This window comes from Ailuropoda melanoleuca, chromosome 6 (assembly GCF_002007445.2).
Source record: "Ailuropoda melanoleuca isolate Jingjing chromosome 6, ASM200744v2, whole genome shotgun sequence".
NCBI classification, from domain to species: Eukaryota; Metazoa; Chordata; class Mammalia; order Carnivora; family Ursidae; genus Ailuropoda; species Ailuropoda melanoleuca.
The window spans coordinates 104,497,891-104,517,851 of NC_048223.1; the positions used below are offsets into that span (position 1 = coordinate 104,497,891).

Below are 19,961 nucleotides of genomic sequence, written 5' to 3' on the forward strand. Positions count from 1 at the left end.
GCGCGCGCTCGTCTTCACCAGCCGGCCCGTGCGCGTGGCCGAGACCATCTTCGTCAAGGTCACGCGCTCGGGCGGCGCACGGCCCGGCGCGCTCTCCTTCGGTGTCACCACGTGTGACCCTGGCACGCTGCGGCCCGCGGACCTGCCCTTCAGCCCCGAGGCCCTGGTGGACCGCAAGGAGTTCTGGGCCGTGTGCCGCGTGCCCGGGTCCCTGCACAGCGGCGACATCCTGGGCCTGGTGGTCAACGCCGACGGCGAGCTGCACCTCAGCCACAACGGCGCCGCGGCCGGCATGCAGCTGTGCGTGGACGCCTCGCAGCCGCTTTGGATGCTCTTCGGCCTGCACGGAGCCGTCACGCAGATCCGCATCCTCGGTGAGTGCCTCCCCCGACGGCCCCCCCCCCCCCCCCCCGACCTTTCCGTCTGGCCGGCCCCGCCGGGGAAACTGGGGAACCTCAGCCACAACGGCGCCGCGGCCGGCATGCAGCTGTGCGTGGACGCCTCGCAGCCGCTTTGGATGCTCTTCGGCCTGCACGGAGCCGTCACGCAGATCCGCATCCTCGGTGAGTGCCTCCCCCGACGCCCCCCCCCCCCCCCACGGTAACTTTCCTGGAGGCCCGGCCCATCCGGGAAATCGGGGAAAGAAAAGAGGGCCAGTGCGCCCGCCCCACTGCCTCGTGCAGTCTTGCCACCGAGTGTCGGGGACGGAAATGAGTCCTGGGCCGGACTCCATCGGCTAGGCCTTGTCCTCCAGTCTCACCAGACGCATCCTGGGGGCGGGCAGAAAAGTGTGGATCACTGAGTTTCACTCCCAGAATCTGATTAACCTGTGTCCCCACAGATGCATAAACAGACCAGTGACCACTTAAAAATGAGAAAAAAGGTTTTCACCAGCAATTAACTTTCTGAGGCTCAGTTTCCATTTCTCCAAAATGGAAATTAAAGTGTCTGCCTCTTAAGGATGGCTGTGGGTCTGGATAAGAAAAAGTTTGGTATATCGGTAGCCAAGGTGTTTGTGCAGCGTGGTGCCTGGGTTGGGAGCGTTGGGAGCCAATGGGGAATCTCTTGAGCAGAGGGCCTTGGAGAAGATGGGGTTGCAGAGGTCTGGGCCTTTCTTTCCTGGGTTTGAATGGACAGAGTTTGAATGGACTGGTGAGTGTAGCCTTGTGAAAGTTACGTTTCTCAGAGTGTTCTGTGAGAAAAAGTGGGGGATTCTTTACTGCAGAACTTCTCAGAGTCTTTAATATGCAGTGTGAATCTTTAAGGAGGGGGGTGGGGGTGGTTATGGTGTACAGCTTTTTCTAAACTAATTTGACCAGAAATCTTTTTTTCACAAAGCATCTCCAGGGACCTCTGTTTCCCCAGAGTGCACAGGTATTCATACTTTGCAAGAGCTGGCCTTCTAATCAGCTGCAGTAGACTGGGCTAGTTCCATTAGATTCTCTAGGAGGACCTAGTACAGATTTTTGAATCCCACCTGCAGAGATTTTGATTCTGTAGATGTTGGATAAGTCCTGGGCATCTGAATTTTTTTTTAAGATTTTATTTTTAGAGAGAGAGGGAGAGAATTCCAAGCAGGCTCCTGATGCGGGGCTTGATCTCATGACCCCGAGATCATGACCTGAGCTGAAATCAAGAGTCGGAGGCTTAACCGACTTGAGCTAGCCAGGCACCCCTCTGAATTCTTAATTTAAGCAGGTTTGCTTGGGCAAGTTTGGAAACCTCTGGGCTTCATAGCCCCGTCCTAGACCTCACCCCAGGAGGCTTCGTAGACAGGGTGATGTGTGTACATAAGTGAGTGTGTGGTATGCTCTAAGATTGGTATGTCTGTGTATAGGCACACGTGAGTGAGTAAATTGTGTGTATTTGTGTGTATAATGCTGTTGGTAATTGTGTGTTAAGAGTTTGTGAAATCAGATAAAATAAGTGGGGACGTCCTACTCTGGAAAGAGACCAATGAAGATGGAGTGAAAAAAAATTTGAAAAGGAATGAAAAGAAATAAGGCAAGATGTTAAGAAGTTATGATTGAGGAAAGATAAATCAGGAAGGAATGAAATCAGGAAAGAAGTTGGGGTAGAAATTCAGGATGGGATAAAAAGAAATCAGACTGGGTGCAGAAAAAAATAAGGCTGAGGTAAACAAACAAACAAACTTGGCTACATTCACTGGGAGCCACTGCTCCTCAGATGAAGGGGACTGCATGAGGGGCGGTACCGTCCTGCCCCAGCACCACCTAATAATAGATGAGCAGCTTTCCAGTGAGACTTCTGTTCCCCAAAGAGGCTTACTAGACACAGGAGAAGCTTAAAAAAAATCAGGACTTAAATGTCTTGAGAGGTAAGTGGGCCTAGGTGGGTGTTGAAGAATCATCCAGATATATGCTAAACAATGTATGCCAAACAGAGTGCACTTGGGCTGTAGGAGAACTGGGCTTCTCAGTCAACACGTTGGTGTTTGGGGATCCTGATGGACTGCAAAGGAAAAACAAACCAGGTGCGTGAAGGGTAATTATTTACCTTACAGAGGAGTGCTGTGCTTCATGGAAGGCCTAAATGAACTAAGAATGGAAGGATATTTCCTTTACTCCAAAACTATCGCTAGTTTCATACTTAATGACAAAACATGAGAAGCATTCTCATTAAAGTCAGGAATATGATAGGGGATGCCTTACCATATTGTTTTGAAAACGCTAGCCAGTGCAGCAAGGCAAGAAAGGTAAATAGGTGTGAATTTCTGAAAGAAGATGCTAATTTACTTGAAAACTATTAACATCAGAGAAACCCTGTGGATATCTAATGCATATTCTTAGAGACAGTGACTATTAACTGAATTAGAACATCTAATGATAGAAAGGATCTCATGGAGCATTTATATGTAGGGCAGTATGTTTGAGCCTGTGGGAGAGTCACAGGTGAATACGATTTCCTGCTCTCAGGAAGCTCATAGTTCACCTGGGAAAACAAAGCTGCATACCTGGGAAAGGAACAAGTAATACCCCAGCTCTGTGGTGGTTTAGTCCCATGTATGTGGTGTGTGTGGCTGGTCAGTGCAAAATAAAGTAATGTGGTTTGTGGGGTGGTCAAAGCTCCCCAGAGGAGGGGGTTTGAGGACAGCCCCAAGGGGCTCCCTGGACAGTTAGCTCTTTGGGGGCTCTGTGGGTCTTGTTCTCAGTGTTATGTTTACACAATGGATGGTACCTGGTTGGTACCTGGTACCTTGTTGAAGGGAGGAGTGAAGGGGGTAGAGGAAGAAAAGAGGAAGGTGAGGAGAAGAGTGGAAGAGGAAGAGAAGGGAGCGAGGGAAGGAAGGAGGGAGAGAATGTAGCACAGAATGAGCTTGGGAGATGCTGAAGGGCATCTGAGAGGTGCCAATGCAGGGGAGATAGTAGGTGATATCTGGGGGCAGTGACGGAGAGAGCACAGGGCTTGGAACAGGAGGGTCAGGCTAGGGCTGGAAGGGCCATGCTAGGCAGGAGGAGGGGGACTGTTCTCTGGCATGGGAAACCTTGAAGGTGAGGATGCATAGGAAGGGTGGAGGTGGGATTCCAGGCAGAGGGCTTGTTTGGAGAGCGCTGGTGCAGTAACACCAGAGCCTGAAGTGGATCTCCAGTTTGTAGGTGGAAACGGAGAGCTGGGGCAGGGTGCTAGGCCGCCTTATGGAATCCTGCCCTGAGCCCGCCCAGTGGCTGGACTGTATGATCCGGCGTGTTGGCACTCTCTCTCCTGGGAACCTCTAGGAGGGGCGGAGACCTGAGCTTTCTCTCAGTAGACCTCTCCGTGGCTAGCGCGTCCCTCCCTCCCCTTCCGCAGGCTCCACCATCCTGGCAGAGCGGGGCATCCCATCGCTCTCCTGCTCCCCTGCCTCCACGCCCACCTCACCCAGCGCCCTGGGCAGCCGCCTCTCCGACCCCTTGCTCAGCACGTGCAGCTCCGGACCTCTGGGTGGCTCTGCTGGCGGTAAGTAGGCTGGCCGCTCCAGTTTCGTGGTGTCCGTGGCAGACTCCCCACCCCCAGACCCCCTGGCTATGGTGGCCATTGAGCCTCTGTGTCAGAGTTGGGCCCTGGAGGAGCTGGAGATTGGCTCAGTGAACCTTTGTTGGGTGATTTCTGGAGTGAATCCCACCCTGTCCCCCTGCTGGGTACCTTTCTTCAGAGCACTTGTTAGCACATGGGGAAGACCAGAGGATAGCTCAGAACGGGCTTTCCTTAAAAGACTCTGGCCCCCCTCCCTTCCTCTACCCCTCTTCTCTTTTCACTCCTCATGGGCACCCTGGCCCCTCATGGAGGCCTCCTTGCACCAGGAAGTGGGTTGTCAAGGGAAACAGATCCCAATCAATGGAGTGAGAAACAAGAAACCAGGGGGCTCTCTTCTCGTGAACCTGGGGCCGGACTGGGCCATGTCCCCGCTGACTGGTATCCCCTTGTCCCCAGGGACGGCCCCCAACTCCCCAGTGAGCCTGCCGGAGTCGCCAGTGACCCCAGGCACAGGACAGTGGAGCGATGAGTGCACCATTTGCTATGAGCACGCAGTGGACACGGTCATCTACACGTGCGGCCACATGTGCCTCTGCTATGCCTGTGGCCTGCGCCTCAAGAAGGCTCTGCACGCCTGCTGCCCCATCTGCCGCCGCCCCATCAAGGACATTATCAAGACCTACCGCAGCTCCTAGCCCATCGTCGCGCCCCACCCTGCACGCCTGCCTCCTCAGGCTTTGGCCCCACTCCAGCCGAGGGGCAAGCCCACAGGGCCCCTTCTTTTCTTCCTCATTTTGGAAACTCTTTCCCTTCTTCATTAAACATGGGAAACTGAGGCCCTCGAAGGTTTGGGAAGAAAGGGGGTATAAGGCAGGGAGGTGAGAGGCAGAAACAAATTGCCCAGCAGAGGGGAGGGGAAGAGTCCATTCTCTTCCTGTCTTTCCCTTCTCTGCACCCACGGTACCCTGCATGCCGAGGGGCTAAACGGGGGTCTCAGCCTATCCTAATCCTTCCCCATCTGGGGCAGATTGCTAGGAAGTCCTCTAGTCCACGTGGGAATTAGAAAACATGTCCCTTTCTCTGGGGAGATGTGTCCCTGAGCTAGGGCCTCCATTTGTTCTCTCAGCCAGCTGTCTTTGAGCAGTGTACAACCTGCTCGACAGCAGCCCTAGGCAGGTAGCCCCTGAGCTGCTGCCTTACTCTCTGACCTGTGCCCGCCTTCTCCTTCCTCTCTTCCCTGCCCCTCGGGCCTGGCAGCCAGGGTTAAGGCCAATGGATACCTCTCACCCTGGGCAGGCAGCAGCCCCCATGTGATGTCCCTGTCCCACTCACCCAAGGTGGATGGGCAGGCTGCAGAAGGCTGCAGGTTCTGGGTCTCTGACCCTGTGCCCTGGATGAGATGCAGAGGGCCCCCTCCTGGCCATAGCCTTTCTGCCGCCGTCATCTCACCAGATGCTGCCGCCCAGGGACAGCCTCAGTGTGGGCTGGAGAGCAGCGTCCGTTTTCTGGCAGGGTCTCTAAGAGCAGTTGGCATCTGCGTTCTGAGACCCGTCCTCCCAGATCTCAGTGCTGTCCTGGGCCTGGCTGATACTCTGTAGTATCCCTAGGCAAGGCCAGGGCCCTGGAGTGGGGATGGCGGTGGGGTGCCCTGGGGTAAAACCAGCCTTTTTTCTTATTTTAATTTATTTATTTATTTGGTTTGTGGATTGGTTTTTTTCGGGGTGGGGGGATTGAGTTGCCATCCCCCAGACCCCTAGAAATGCTGCCCTGGTGTGCGGAGTGCCTGGTGAGAGAGGGCTGCAGAGGTCGTTATCACTCAAAATCTTCCCCAGGCTCCAGTCCAAAGTCCATAGCCATCTCTGCTTACCATGAATTAGAACTCCATAAAAGCGGCTGAATTGGGAAGCCTCCTGTCAAACTGTTCATTTTACGGAGAGACACACTGAGCCTCCTTGGTACCCGAGGGCTGGTGGGTCACTGAGAGCCACGAAGTGCCCTTCCTCTCCGGGCTCCAACATGTCAGGAGGCCCAGGAGCTCCCCCTTGCATGAGGACATACAGAGTTGTGGGAAGGCTGAAGGAAGGGAGCCCAGCTTGGGCCACGGAACAGGGCTGGGAAGGCCTACTCAGAGTAGGGGCGGGGAGGCTGTTCTTAGTAAGGCTTTTTACCCTCAGGAAAGGTGAGGAGGGAAGGGGCCGGGTCCTGGCCCCTCTGGGTTATTTCTGGTTCTGGGGTGGCGTGCCCCCTGCCCCTGCCCTTAGGCTATAGTCGTCCTAGTCTTGCCTGCCCTCCTCTGATAGGCCACGGACTAGCACCCGCTCTGAGTCTTGGCGTCGTCTCCTCCCAGCCTCCCAGCCCTCTGCCCTCTCCGATGGCTTTTCACGACCATCAGAGACTGCTGCTCCCTGTGGTTGGTGGACTACGGGATTCTAGACCTGGCCACTGGGCAGCTGTGTGGCCCTGGCTGGGTCAAAGTCCTTCGCAGCCTCAGCTACCACGTCTGTAAAATGATTGGGGAGGAGAGCAGACTTTGCGTGTGACTCTTGGGAGTTCTTAGGTGAGGGGCTGCTAGGGGGTGTTGGGTGGGACAGCAGTGGGAGGTCAGAACACCAGGCTGGGCCTTTGTCTGCCCCTGCCTTGCAGTAGGCCTCCAGGACGTCATGGTTCCACTGTGGGTCTCCACTCCCTAGTCACTGACCCTGGAGACCCCTTCCGCGGGAGTAGGGTGGGGTGAGCCAGGTGGTGGCCCCATCCCATTAGGAGTCTTATCTCAGAGGCAAGGGAAGGTCTCCAGTGCAGGGGCTGCGTGGCCTGAGGTTTGGGGAGAGGAAGCCATCTGTATCACTGTTTCTGTTAGTGCTGGGATAGTTGCTGCCTCCTTTGTGAACTTGGGTCGCTGTGATTGTGAATAAAGGTGATTTCGTACCAGCCTGAGGGCTGTGCTGTTTTGTGCTGTGTGGAGGGCTGGGGAGGGAGGGCCGGGGTGGGGGTGAAGGTGAAGGGTCAGGTATCAATAATAGGGGAGACTCCCTAGAGTGGGGGACTGGAGCATGACCTGGGGCTTGGACAGCAGGGGCCAGAATACCAGGTGAGCCTTGTAAGTTGAAAGGGAGAAGTCAGTGCCGTTTGGTGTCCTCAAATCCCTGGATCCCTGAGGAGCAGTGTTTATTGGGGCTGAGGTGGGCCCAAACCTGGCCCCAAACCCTTGTGGGGTGGCACTGCCACCTAGGGGCTAATGGGAGGATAACAAATCCGTCACACAGGTCAGGAGGGGCCAATACCGAATGGGTGAAGGCAGCATAGAAAAGGGAGGCCTCTGGCCAGAGACCTTTAGAGAAACTTTCTAGATGTGCTGAGTATATCTGGCTGGCTGTAGAAGCTGGGAGTGGTGGAGCGGGTCTAGGCACAGTTTGGTAATCATGCTTATTGGTGGGGAGAGCATGCATGCCTTCCTGCCTGCTCTCCTGGGACGATGCTCTGGTCCCTACACCAGGACAGCCCAGCCGTGTTTACTGGAGTCCGGCAAAAGCAGGGGAGAATCCGGGGCTCCAAGCTGAGGGGCCAGCTAGGCCTGCTGGATGTGGGTCTTTTGCCCCAAGATCTGCATCTTTCTCTCTCTCAAAGCCTCGCCCACTGCCCGGAAAGCTTCCTGTCAGTGGGGAGGGGGGGGATATGGGGGAAGGGGGGAGAAACTTGAGCATAGCTCTCACCAACAAAAGTGGCAACTTACCTGCCTCCCCCCCCCCCCCCCNCCCCCGGCCAGTGTCCTCAGAGGGGACCCGGATCCTGCAGCTCACGCTGCGTTCTGGATACGGTGCCTTTTGCCATTCAGCTGGATGGCTTTTCTGATGGCAGGGAGAATTAAGAGGTGATGCTGTTCAGTTAAAAAGGCCAAAAACTTTATTTAGTTTTCAGGGAAATACAAGATGTAAACATAAAATACAAAATAAAACAACCCAAATCTTACAGTCTAGAAGCATGCCAAGACAGAGTATTTTCTGCAGACCAAAGAGTCCCAACATGATAAAGGACACCTGGAAAGTGGCAGGCCAAGGGGTTGGGTCCCTTCCCCAAGGACACTATTTTTGTGATGAGAACAATTAAAAAAAAAACCACTATTAAAAATATTAGAAATATGGAGATAGTTAGCACCACCATTGATCCTGGAAATTTTTTAGCACTCAAGTTGCGCTGAATTCACTGTCCTTTTCTTCAGTTTCTCTGCTAAGGGCAGAAGAGGGCGTAACCTCCCCCGACCCCACAGAGCCCGCTAGGAGCTGGGAGGTCACTGTGAAGAATCCCCCAAAGCTCTGGGGACCCAGAGACATCCAGCAGTTCACAGGCAACCATGCGGCCCACAAACTACACTTCAGGGACCTACCACTCACATCTTCACTCAGAAGTCACCTTCCTGCAGACCTCTCAGGGACTGTCGGTGAAACCCTTTCCCGTCCTATGTCCTGGATTTAAAGAAAACCTGTTGCAGAGAACAAGTTGAAGATCCAAGAACAGGGGCTCTGTTTACCCTTCTGTCTCTGAAGTAAGTGCTTATGGAAAGGTGCCCTGTGACAGGCCACCAAAAATGTAAGGGCGTGTCGTGGATGAGCGTGTGTGGCCCCTGTCTTCTGAGTCATACCTGCAAGGCTGGCTCAGCCGACTGAGTCACCACAGGTATCTGTAGAGATACTCAGGAATAATTGGTGTCAACAGAAGAAGAAATGAGGCCGCTTCCCTCCCAGACATGCCTGGTGGTATCTGGACCCTGAGGTTCCCGTTTGGGGGTCGTGGGTCATTACCGTACAGCCCATTATAGTCACTGGTCTTTAACCAATTCGAACAGTTTGAGAGGCTAACTCTGCATTGGCCAAAGGGATGTGGGCAAAACCTGCTGGGAACCTGGGAGATGGAGGAATGTTCTGGAGCCAGAGCCTCCAGACTCAAAGATTGGTTTGTTGCTAGCAACTTCCCCCTCTCCAGTAAGTCAATCAGTGACTATTCATTAACAGCATACTGGGGACCCAGGTTGTGGCCCAGCAAGTAGCTGTTTCCTCGGGTCAGCTGCTTCTGTGGCCAAATATCAGGGCTTTTCCAACCTACTCTGACTGGACCGTTGGGTGTTGAATCAGTAAATTCCCTCTGTACCCGCTCTCTTCCTCCTAAAACACTCGGAATTGACTTCTTCCTTCTTTTGAATTAAGACTATACTCCAGACTCCAAATCCTCTCTCAGCCTTCTCACTTTTCCCTTTCTGCCTAGAAGACATCCTCTTCTGGAAGCCGCCTTCCCAGGGAAGGGACGGTAAGCCCCAGCCACTCCAAACACGCACACACTCCTCACGCCAACGTGCCTCTCGCTTGCCTCCAACGTGCTCGAGCCATCCTTCTGCCTTAAAACAATTCTCTCACATGCTCTCTCTCTCCTCCTCTCGCCTCCTGAGGTCCAGCCCTTAGCCAGGGTGGAACTGGGAACAAAGGAGGGACCTTCACCTCAGAAACCCATTCTCTAAGGCCACTAAGTTCTAGGACTGGGATGGGAGAGGGGGCTGATTGTCAAAGTCAAGTGCAAACCCAAGATTAAAAAGATAGGATTGGGGAAAGGAGATCGCATGGTAACCCCAACCTTACAGGCAGGTTGGGGTCAAGGCCTTAGAAGGCAGAGCCCTCTACTCGGTCTGTAAGCAGCCATGAGCCCAACTTCTGTCTGCGCTTCTAGGTGCACAGGACAAAACAAGGGGGAAGTGACGATCAATGAGGCTGCTTGCTCTTCCTGAAACAAGGCTGTAGGTCAGTAACCCCACGCTGTCGCTGTCTCTGGTCACAGAACTTGAGAACCACTGAGGCTGCCTCAAATAGGGATCAGGATTTAGGCAAAAAGCTCAGGTCAAGGGAAAGCGCCCCACACTGCTCCTGGGACACGCTCAGTTGGGGCCTGCAGCCCGGTGTACTGACCTCACCATACACACGTTCTCGCCCCCAGCAGCCTCACCACCCTCAGAAACAGGAACCGAGGGCCAGTGGCTCTTACGCTCTGGGACCTCCCGCAGCGATGACACGCATGGCAACGGGTGGGCTCAGCCTCCTGGCTAGCATGTCTGTAGGTGGTGACCCGGTTCAACCATCTCAGCGCTTCCACACCCAGTGACTTCTCTCTTCCACAGCTTCGTTTTGGAGCCCGGGATGATGGCCTAGGCTGCTTCTGCTAGATCTGTTAATGCCAGTGTGAAGTTTTCAACAAAATAATAATTACAAAAAAAAAAAAAAAAGACACATTGCACTCTCCAGCCAGAATTCCGTGTGAATAACACACTTGCTGCCAGAAACTGCGAGTCCCATGGGGCCGGCCCAATGCCAAGGACTTGTAAAATGGAGACAGCTTGCCCGTATTTGTTCTCTAACCCCGCATTATTTAGTTCAAGTGGGAAATTACCAACACACACGCACGCACGCACGCATACACACACACAGTCTCTCAACACACAGCCCTCAAAAAAATGAGGGCATCTTAATTCTTTAGCAATGTGGATGATTCTCTTTCCAGAGAGCTCTGCATCGAGATTCTCAAAGACTGGACATAGAAATGTATATACTCCAAGGAGAGAGACACACGCACGGGGGCACGGTCCCACTCTGGGCACACAGATCCACGTTTGTACAGAAACTCACCAAACGGAGGGTTGGAGCAGCAAGCATACAGTACTGGGGATGGAGGGGACAAGCCAGCGAGGACGTCCCTGGAGCCCTGAAGGGCAGAGCTCCAAGGGCTTGGACCCAGAGACTTCCCATCCTGCTGCTTTCTCGACCTGAGCCAAGTAAGGAGGAGGCCGGCTTGGTACCTGTTGTGGGAAGCTGTCTACAAAGACCCGAGTAGGCCCCTCAGACGCTTCTCTAAGGCCCTCTGGGAACTGTCAGGGTGTTAAGCAAGAGGCAGGGCTCACTCCTCAGGCTGAAGTCATTGAGATGAACGGGTGGCCCAAGCTTAGCACCAGGCCTAGCTGCAGGCTTGTGGGAATTGGTGTCTCACTGGGGTATGTAGGGCTCAAGGCACCCACATCCCCAAAAAAGGATTTGGTTACATCTAGGGTTCCTGCCCATAAACCGAACTGAGGTTACATAGTTTTAAAAAGACTCAAACATACATCAAAAGGATCATGGCCCACACATCAGGAGACTGGGGTGAGACAGGGCTGCTGGGATGATTTTTAAGACAGGTCTTTCTGAGCAGCTGGCTGAAAAGCAGTGGAAATGAAAACAAGGAACTGTTCCTGGATGTCCTTGCTCTGCTCTGAGGGCCGGGGCCCTGGGATGTCAAAAGCCCCATGCCGCACCCCTGAATCCCTCCTGGGTGAACACCCCACAGAAAAAGGGGTTGCCCTCTGGTTGGGACCCCTGCCATGTTGCCGGGGGAGGAGGGGTAAAGATCAATACCCAGAAGGTCCCCTGTCTGCTACACAGCTGCACCTCCTTCCAGCAGCCCCACCTCGTCCTCCGGACGCACCGGGCCACGGGGTCTCCCACCGCTGTCCCAACAAGCCCTGGCAGTCCTCGATAATATTGCACTTTTCCTGTCTCTCAGATTGTTTTCATTTTCGATTGAGAATGCAAAGTATTCGGAGGGGTAGGGGAAGTGAGTAACCTTAAAGAAATAATATATTAGTTAAATACAAAAAAAAAAACCAGGAAAAGTAGGGGCTACTTTTATCTTTTTCTTTAAAACAAAACAAACTACCAAACCAAGGTCTAAACTTAAATAGTTCTACGCCTACTCTGCAAATACTAGTAATATGAAAATAATGCTCGACCGAAATTCCCTTGTCTTTCTTCCTTAGACGATAATAGTAGTAACATGCCTTGCTGAGGAAAGCGATGGATATAAATACCAGTAAAATATGTTGCTCTAACATCTGAAAGTGATTAAAACAATTCTATATAATGCCTTCGTCAAGATGGAGAATCGAGAGTAAGAAAGAGAAGCCTCGGGGGCCAGGCTAGGGGTGGAGGGCCGAGGCCAGCGAGGCAGGGCCCGGCCATAGTCAGGGGCAGATGGCACGTTCGCCATCCAGGGTTGCCCCTTCCAGCTCCCTCCTGCTGCCCCTGGGGTCCCCTGGCCTGGTGGGAACAGCGAGGCAGGGCCAGGGACCCCCCAGCCAGGCCCGCTGTTTCAAAGTGGGAGAGAGAGGACATTTTTCCCCCCTTGTAATGAAAGAAAAAGGTCTTTAAACTGAAAGAAAAAGCACCAAATGATGCATCTTCGGGCATTATATAAAGCTCAATAATGACCTCAGAAGGGCTCATTATGATTAAAGTTGCAGTATACAGCAATACAACGCCATTTCACATTTTCAATCGCAACTAATGGGAAACTGGGTTTGGACACTGCTGAGATTTCATTTTTCTTTTTCCTTTTTTAGTCCGATCTGGTTTTCCTCCAGATAGGTCAGAGCCGCAGGCCCCTCCCTCCTCCACCTGCTGCCGGCGGTACCCTCCAACATCACAAAGCAGCTCAGTAGCTCTAGGGAAAGGCCCTCTTGCCCTGGGTGTGGCTAGGAGTCCAGGGGCACAAGGCCTGGCATCCCCTGGCCGTGTCTGAGAAGGACTGGCATGCACCCTTCTTGCTTCAAGTATTCATATTGTCTTTGGGTTTGCAGGGTTTGTGCTGTTGTGAGTCAGGGGGTGATGGTGAGGGGTGAGGTGTGAAGATGCGGCATAGCAATCCCTGTTTGCTGCCCAAATCTACATACTGTCACCAGGTGGCAGCATTCCCCACTTTTCCTAGATGCCTGAGCAACTCCCAGCCATACTTAGGGGGCTGGATGTCACAATGTAAACATGATGACCACACAATAAACTACAATGGGGTTGGGAAGGAGCTCAAGGATTGATGCAGTGGGGTGCTCTGCCATTAACTAGCTCCATGATTTCGGGAAAGTAATTTCCTGTCCTTGGGCTGCAGTAACAGGAGGGGATGGGATGGAGTGACTTTGAAGGTCACTTTTAATGACCATCACTTAGAGCACTGGGGATCAAGGAGAGAGGGTCCTTGGAGAGCGCGGAGCATGTGGGCCTCGTGGGTGCTGGAGAGCCCCACAGGGCAGCGCCGGCAGTGAGGAGGGGCAGGGAGAGTCAGGCTCTGGGGAACACTGCGGTCCAGTCCCAGCTGAGATGCTCTGTGCTTGGCAGATGCGTCCTGCACCCCCCGGTGCCCCCCCCGCCCCGGCCTGGCTGGCATGTTACTGACTGAACTGGCTCAGTGCGGACAGTGGAGGAGCGAGGCCGCTGGGGCCCTCCCCCCGGAAGGCAGCTACATGGAAGGTCCTTTCACCCAATAGTCACTCTACTTTTAAATTTTATTTTAAATAATCATAAATTACTTCTTTTTCTTTTAATAAATATGTGCTGCTTAAAAATGAGAAAAGTATATACTGCATCTTTAAGTAATGCACTTTGCTCTCTGGGTTTCTTCCCATTCCACCTTATTAAAGTGCATTAATTAAAAAATAATGAACCACTTCTTTATCATTATTGTTCAAATAAGTCCAAATAATATGAAGACACTAAACCACTACCATTAGTACTGCAACCTAGCGGATTAACTCAGTATCCTGCCCTATTTAATACTGTCCAGCAGAAGAAAGAACTACTTTCAATTTTAAACAAACTCACAAACAAAACAAAAGGAAACAACATCTCACCACAGCCCTTCAACAAAGAACAGGAGCGGTTTGCCGTAGCTGCCAGGCGTCAGTGTGCGGCAAGGGAGGAGGGCTGGGGAGGTCCCCAGGCGAGGCCTCAGGGGTCTGGGGGTGGGTAGGGGTCCCGTGCTCAGCTTCAGGCAACATACACTGCCTGGGTGGGGAGCAGGGGGAGAGGGAGGGCCTTTCCTCCTTTGTAGAAAACACCAACCCTTCATCCAGGCCGGAAAGCCCGATCGGTCCACAATCAAAGGCACGTGTGGAATTGCACTCCCAGAAAAGGGGGAGTCCTTGAGGAAGCCAGGGCTTCCAGAGGGTCCCCTCTGAAACGTCAACGATTGAAAGACACAACCCAAAGTTGACAGGGACTTTATTCTCTCTTCTCTTCACGGGGGCACTGCCCCTTGGGAAGACCGGGTCAGCTGCCGGCCTGGGGGTCCTCCATCTTTTCGGGTACCTGTGGCATCGTGTGTAGGTGGGGGGGGTGGCTGGTGATGGCTGCCCAGCTGGGGTCCCCTGAGCCCTCAGTGGGGGCGCTGGGTGCTTCTCCACAGTTCACACGTAAGGGGTTTGGTCCTGCCCAGGCAGGAGAACGGACGCAGAAGGGTGGTCACCCAGCAGCTTGAGAGCTGCCTTCTCTCCTGGACAAGCCCCTCCTCCCTCCTGGGGAGGGTTCTGCCCCCACTGGGGCATCTCTGCTCTGCCACGTCTGGGCCCTGGGCCTTCCGCCCCCAGTCCCTCCAGCAAGCACCATGCTAGGGTACTGTCCGCAACAGCAGAGACTAAATGAAAGGACTTTGGCTTGTGGAGGGAAAGAAAGTGAAACGCAAACAAAACCAACAACCTCCCCGCAACAGCATGACAGAAAAGCCCCATCTGCTCCTCGTCCTGTCCCCCATGAGGCTGACCGCCCTTGGGCCCCCGAACAACCCCTAAAATAAGACCAAAACCCAAGGGCTGACATAGAAGCCCCAAATTAATAAACCTCTCCCAAAACATGCAAAAGAACTACCCCCCCAGAAACACCCAAAATAAAGTCTGTGCAGACGGTGAAGAGACTGACGGCGTCGCCCACCCTATCTGTAAACTCTGGGGCCGCTGGTCCAACACGGACGGGGTGCCCCAGGCAGGGCAGACTCTCTTCTCAAGGCCAGGGACAGTGCCGGGTAAGCAAGGTGGTCCTGCGGAACTGCTTTCTCTTCAACCAACAGACCCTGATAGCAGCCCGGCCCGGGGACAGGTTGAGCTCCCAGGAGACGCCTCCAAGCCCCAGCGCCACCCGCGGTGGGTGGTGGCAGTCCCGGGGAGTCCAGCACAATTAACTAATCCAGGTTTAGGACGCTACAAGGACTACTCCGGTGGCGAGGTGCTAGCAACAGAAACCAGCCAGGCAGGGGCAGGGCGTGGGAGGCCCCGGCTGTCACATCTTTTCCGGATCTGCAGCCAAGGCACAATTGGAGTTACCCACCTGGCCTGTCCCGAAGGGTGCCAGGTCCATCAGCCAAGTCACTGAGGTGCCCACATGGGGCTCCGCTTTCTCACCTCTGGTCTCAGGCCTGGTGCTCCCCTGCCTGTTCGCTTCCCTGCTCAGTATGCGCCCCCACCAGACCTTTCCTGCCAGCCAGGGGACAGCCTGGAGGGGAGCGCGGCTGCGCTCACGCATTCTGCAGGGTTTAACGTCCTCCCCCCACCCCCTCCCACGTTCCCTTTCCCCTTTGTCTTCATCTCACCACTCATCCACACCCAGGATGGAAGGACCCATGTCCCCCCCGCCCCCCATTAGTTCTTTTTCTCCAGGTAGTTGGAGGGCACCCAGCCTTTGAAGGGCTTCGCCCCATCCAGGATCTGGCAGTACCACCAGCCGTTGGGGTTCCTCTCCAGGACCTCCATGGACACACCCTCCTGGAAGCCCGCCGTCTCCTCATCCCCCTCATAGTCCGCGATGGAGACATACACATCTTTGAGGTTGTTGTGGATGAACTGGGACTTCTCAATGGGCTTGGGGCGCACGGGGGACATGGGGATGCCGTTGCGCTGGGCGGCCAGCAGAGGTGTGTCCGAGCCCTGGCTGGCAGCCCGTTCGGCCAGGCGGCCCTTGGCCTCTGCGGCAGCCGAGCGCGCAGTGCTGAAGGAGGAGTTCCGGCGGACGCCTCGGAGGCTGTCGGTGGCCGTGAGCGACTCGTTCCTCCGCAGGGCACAGGACAGGTTGTTGTCCTTGGGTGGCGGGGACACGAACACCGACTGAGGCCTCACTGCTACCTGCCGCACACCGTTCCTCATCTTCACCGCGCCGGCAGCCGAGGTCTTGCTGAAGCCCCCAGGGGGCTTGGAGGGGATGGGCGGCGTGGCCCTCTTGCTCTGGTTGACGGTGTTCAACGCTTGGACCCGCTTCTCGATCTTCTCCAGGCTGTCGGACTTGCCCTCGTTCTGCTTGCTTTTGGGGCTTACTGTGTCTGGCTCTTTGCCAGAGGAGTCGGATTGCTCATTCTCGCCGAGCACCAGGTAGTGGGAAGGGGCCCAGCCCTCTAGCTCCCCAAACTTCACATACCACCAGCCGCTTTCCAGCTTCTCGAGCACCTGGACCTCCACGCCTGCGGGGAAGCTGATCTCCGAGTCCTGGACCTTCTGGTAGGCACTGCATGTCGTGTAGGAGGTGGCCTGCCCTTCTCGTCCCTTCTTGGTGGGACATGGGGGCGTGGCGGCTGGGGGGGTAATGAGGTCAGCAGAGCCTCTTCTGGGCCCCTCACTGGGACCTTCGAAGGCCGTCTGGGGGGGCAGCTCTGAATCCTCGCTCTTTGAGCCCTGGAGACCGCCCCGGAGCTGGCCCGTGGGTCTCAGCTGGCGCCGTAAAGTGCTGATGTCCATCTTCTCTTGACTCTGGGACTCTGATCGGTTCAGGAATGGCTTGGGCCGGACAGACGGCTTGGCCCGGGCACACGAGGTCATCCCAGCCTTCGGGTCGGCATCCCTCTTCGGCCCGACTGTGGGGGTGCCACGGATGCCTGCGTCCGAGGCAGAACGGGGCTTCAGGTCGCCGCTATTCTTGGACAAGGAGGAGGAAGAGGAGGAGGAAGAACAGGTGGTATTGATGGTGATGGATGAGGAGAAGGAGGCCGAGGAGTGGTTCTTCCCCAGTTCCACCTGGGCGTTCTTCTCCGCCTTGAGCTTCAGGAGGGATGACGATTTGGGGGAGCCTGATTTGGGGGAGTTTTTCCTGGCCAGGGATAGAGGGGAGCCCCCTGGGGAGTCGCTGTCCCGGGAGGAGCGTCGGGCTGATAGAGCATCCTCTGCGCATGGCCGGAAGCCCTCGTTCTCATAGATGGTCTCCTCTTCTGGGGCCACATCCTCTGAAGAGCCACCCACCCGAAAGCGGGCCCGCTGGAGCGAGGCGGCAGGTGAGGGCCTGTGGGCCTGGGTGGGCCGCCTGTCTCCTGAGCCGCTGTCCTCCGTGGGCTCCTCGCTCAGCTCTGGCTCGGAGTCGAAGCCAAAGGCAGGGACGTCGTACTCCGGCTCCTCATACTTGAGCTTCACTGGGGAGTTCTGGCTCTCCGCGGAGCCCACTGGACCCTCCTCGGCCTCCTTGGGCTTGCTGGGAGGTGCTGGCGGGGGTACCTTGGGCCGGGTCAGTGTGCTTGTCCGGCGGCTCAGGTTGGGCTTCTTGCGCTTGTCGATGTATGACGCAGGGGCCCAGCCCTCCTTCTCACCGATCTGCACGTACCACCAACCGCCCGAGTTCTTATCGATGACCTAGGGGAGAGAGGGGGGCAGGCCAGTGAGTTGGCAGGCTCGAGCTTCACCCTTCACACAATGTGCCAGGCTAGGACACAGGGTCTCCATTTCACAGATGAGCCAAGTGAACTGCTAAGTGGCCCAGAGTAATACGTGCCAGGCTGGAATTCAAACCTGGGTCCCTATCACCTCCCACTCCCCATGACCCTGTCCCCTGGTCCTCCAAGTCTCCATCAGCACCCTGGCCAAGCCAGCCTTGTCCGTAGACCCCTGCCTCTCCTCCTAGGCTATGCACTTAGAAGACCTACCGCCTCTAGTCCCTACAGAACCAACTCCCCAAGGATCCATAGGTATAAAAAATGCCGTTCCACTGCTCCTCATCCTGCCCCCGGTATTGCTAGGTCCTCCGTTCGTGACCCTGGAAAGGGTGTCTGAGGTCAGAAGAGGATGGGAGGATGCAAGTGAGCTGAACTGGGAGGTATGGCCTGAGTCCAGAGCCTTCCTGCAGAGCACCTCCCTGGTGTCCCCACTGCTCATGGTCATTTCACTGCATGCGGGATTCCAGTGAAATCCCACTGGTTGAAAGGATTTCTTTGGGTTAAACGGTTTCCGGTGGGAAGGATGAGGGTCTTGCAGTCATTTCCATGTGAGTATAAACTAGTTCAGGGAGCTTCTTTCTTAACTGCAGTTTAAGATCACATAAAGGCCAAGAGTGTGGTGCTGGTTGTGCTGCTGTATTTGGGCTGGGGAACGTAAAGGGAAGATAATTTTGGACTGTGAGACACTCCTGGAGAAAGAGGTACTAGGGAAGGGGTGGGGAAGCATGAAAAAAACTGGCACCAGGGTTAGAGGGGCAGGGAAGGAAGAGAGAGCCTGCTGAAGGCAAGCTCTGCTTGAGACCCACAGCCCCCACCAAAAAGGAAAGCCTTTTCTCTTTCCTTTGGTTCTATAGTCCTTCTTTCACCCTGCCCACCCCATACTTAAAATTTCAGCTTGGGTAGATCTTAAGTATGACAGTTTGGTTAGATGGCAAGCTTTGGAGGCTCTTCTGGAAACCTCGGCACCACTGACAGAATGATTTGTCTTGGAAATTTAGTTCCAAATCCAAGACATGTGATTGAAAACATTCACACTGGGGACATCATCTCCACAGGCGGAGGCTGCCTGAGGGCTCTTCCGAGAGTTGTACGGGTGTTAACTGGATTTAACCCCATTACTACACAGAGCCACTGCAGAGAACTGACCCGCATCACAGAGCTCTGTCCCCTGCAACAGCCACAAAGTAGAGTCTCATAAATGCTAGGCCAGGGGGGAGCACCACAGGGTCTGTTACCTCACTTGGCAGAGACAAATAATCAAAGCCGGGGGAGAGAAGTGACTGTATCAACGGCCAGAGGCACCTGCGGTGTGGACGTGGCCAGAACCCAGGTCCTTAGTACTTCGGCTGCATGGACCACACTCTCTCAACAGCAGCACTCGCTAATGGGAGCTCTTCAGAATCTCGGCCCCCAAGGTGCTCCTAGGAGACAAAGTGTGCTGGGGCCAAATGGGTCTGGGCAACGCTGATATTCTAGTCCCATCTTAGAGATGCACAGTGACATCCTTATAACATAGACTCTGACAAATTCTGCGATGAACCACACAACTTCAAACCTACTCAACCACAGAAGCCCCTTGTGTCCAGGCGCCTCCATTGCCGGTGCCGCCATATGCTTTGGGAAATGCTGCTGTGAGGGAAGTACTGGGTGGAGACGGGAGTCCTGCATTCTGGTCCTGCAGCACTTACTGGCTTAAGGCAAACTTTTATCCCCAGGGGGCTTGCTTTGGTCTCTTTCCTGCCCACCCCCCTGCCACATAGCCAGCAAGGTGTAAATGGGAAATGAGCAGCATGATGTAAAACCCTCAGCTTCATGGCGGGAGACTCACCTCCGCCTTCTGTCCGCCCCGAAAGCTGATGCCATCAGAGATGCACGACTGGAATTCGGCAATGGTGTAATACTCCACCTCGACAGAAGGGGGCTCTGGTGGCTTCGGCAGCTGGAACCCCTAAGGCAGAGAAGGGCTCAGTCAGCAAAACCCACTGGATCAGAAGGGCAGCAGAGTGTGGCGTTTACACTGGCCGGTGTTACAGCCAGCCGGAGGAAGGCCTGAGGGTCCCGCACGACACTGTTCTCCTGAGCAGGCTTTCCACTACTACCCATGATTCACTTGAAACTCCTCTGAGCTACCAAGATATCAGTTAGTAACAGTAATTTCTACCCCGACATCTCTGGAGGTCCAGTTTATAGATGCTTCAACGGCTAGGTCCCCAAATGAAAATGAAAAAGCAGAGAGGTCACTGTAACAAAGCCTATGCCAGCTGCCCTGTGGGAGGAGAGCCCCGTCCTTAAGTCAAGGTGAAGGGCCACCAGGGATGACATCTGGCATCTCTTTGGGGAGGGGGGCAGGGGTGTAAGGGGGCGTGGAGATGGGTGGGCAGAGCCCCTGGTGGGTCATCGCAATGATGCCAAATGGTCAGGCAAGCGCTGAACAAAACTCGAGACCCTTTGTTCTGTGGGCAAGGTGGAAC

At 54.7% G+C, this 19,961-nt stretch overlaps 2 protein-coding genes across 8 annotated transcripts in view; one reads left to right on the plus strand and one right to left on the minus strand.

Moving 5' to 3' along the window:
* The window catches only part of NEURL1 (neuralized E3 ubiquitin protein ligase 1), a 33,311-nt gene extending 26,405 nt beyond the window's left edge, over positions 1–6,906 (plus strand). The window contains 3 exon segments of the mRNA XM_034663215.1: positions 1–374; positions 3,811–3,957; positions 4,432–6,906. The exon segment at positions 1–374 is cut by the window's left edge and continues 100 nt beyond it. Coding sequence (XP_034519106.1) covers positions 1–374; positions 3,811–3,957; positions 4,432–4,670 — 760 coding nt within the window. The 3' untranslated portion in view covers positions 4,671–6,906.
* Positions 6,907–7,852: 946 nt separating this feature from the next.
* Positions 7,853–19,961, minus strand: part of SH3PXD2A (SH3 and PX domains 2A) — a 232,944-nt gene continuing 220,835 nt past the window's right edge. For all 7 annotated transcript variants that reach the window (XM_034663218.1, XM_034663217.1, XM_034663219.1 and 4 more), the window contains 2 exons: positions 19,319–19,438; positions 7,853–17,410 (listed from right to left, as the gene is read on the minus strand). In XM_034663218.1, the coding sequence (XP_034519109.1) occupies positions 15,443–17,410; positions 19,319–19,438 (2,088 nt within the window). In that variant the 3' untranslated portion in view covers positions 7,853–15,442. The remainder of the gene's footprint in view (positions 17,411–19,318; positions 19,439–19,961) is intronic.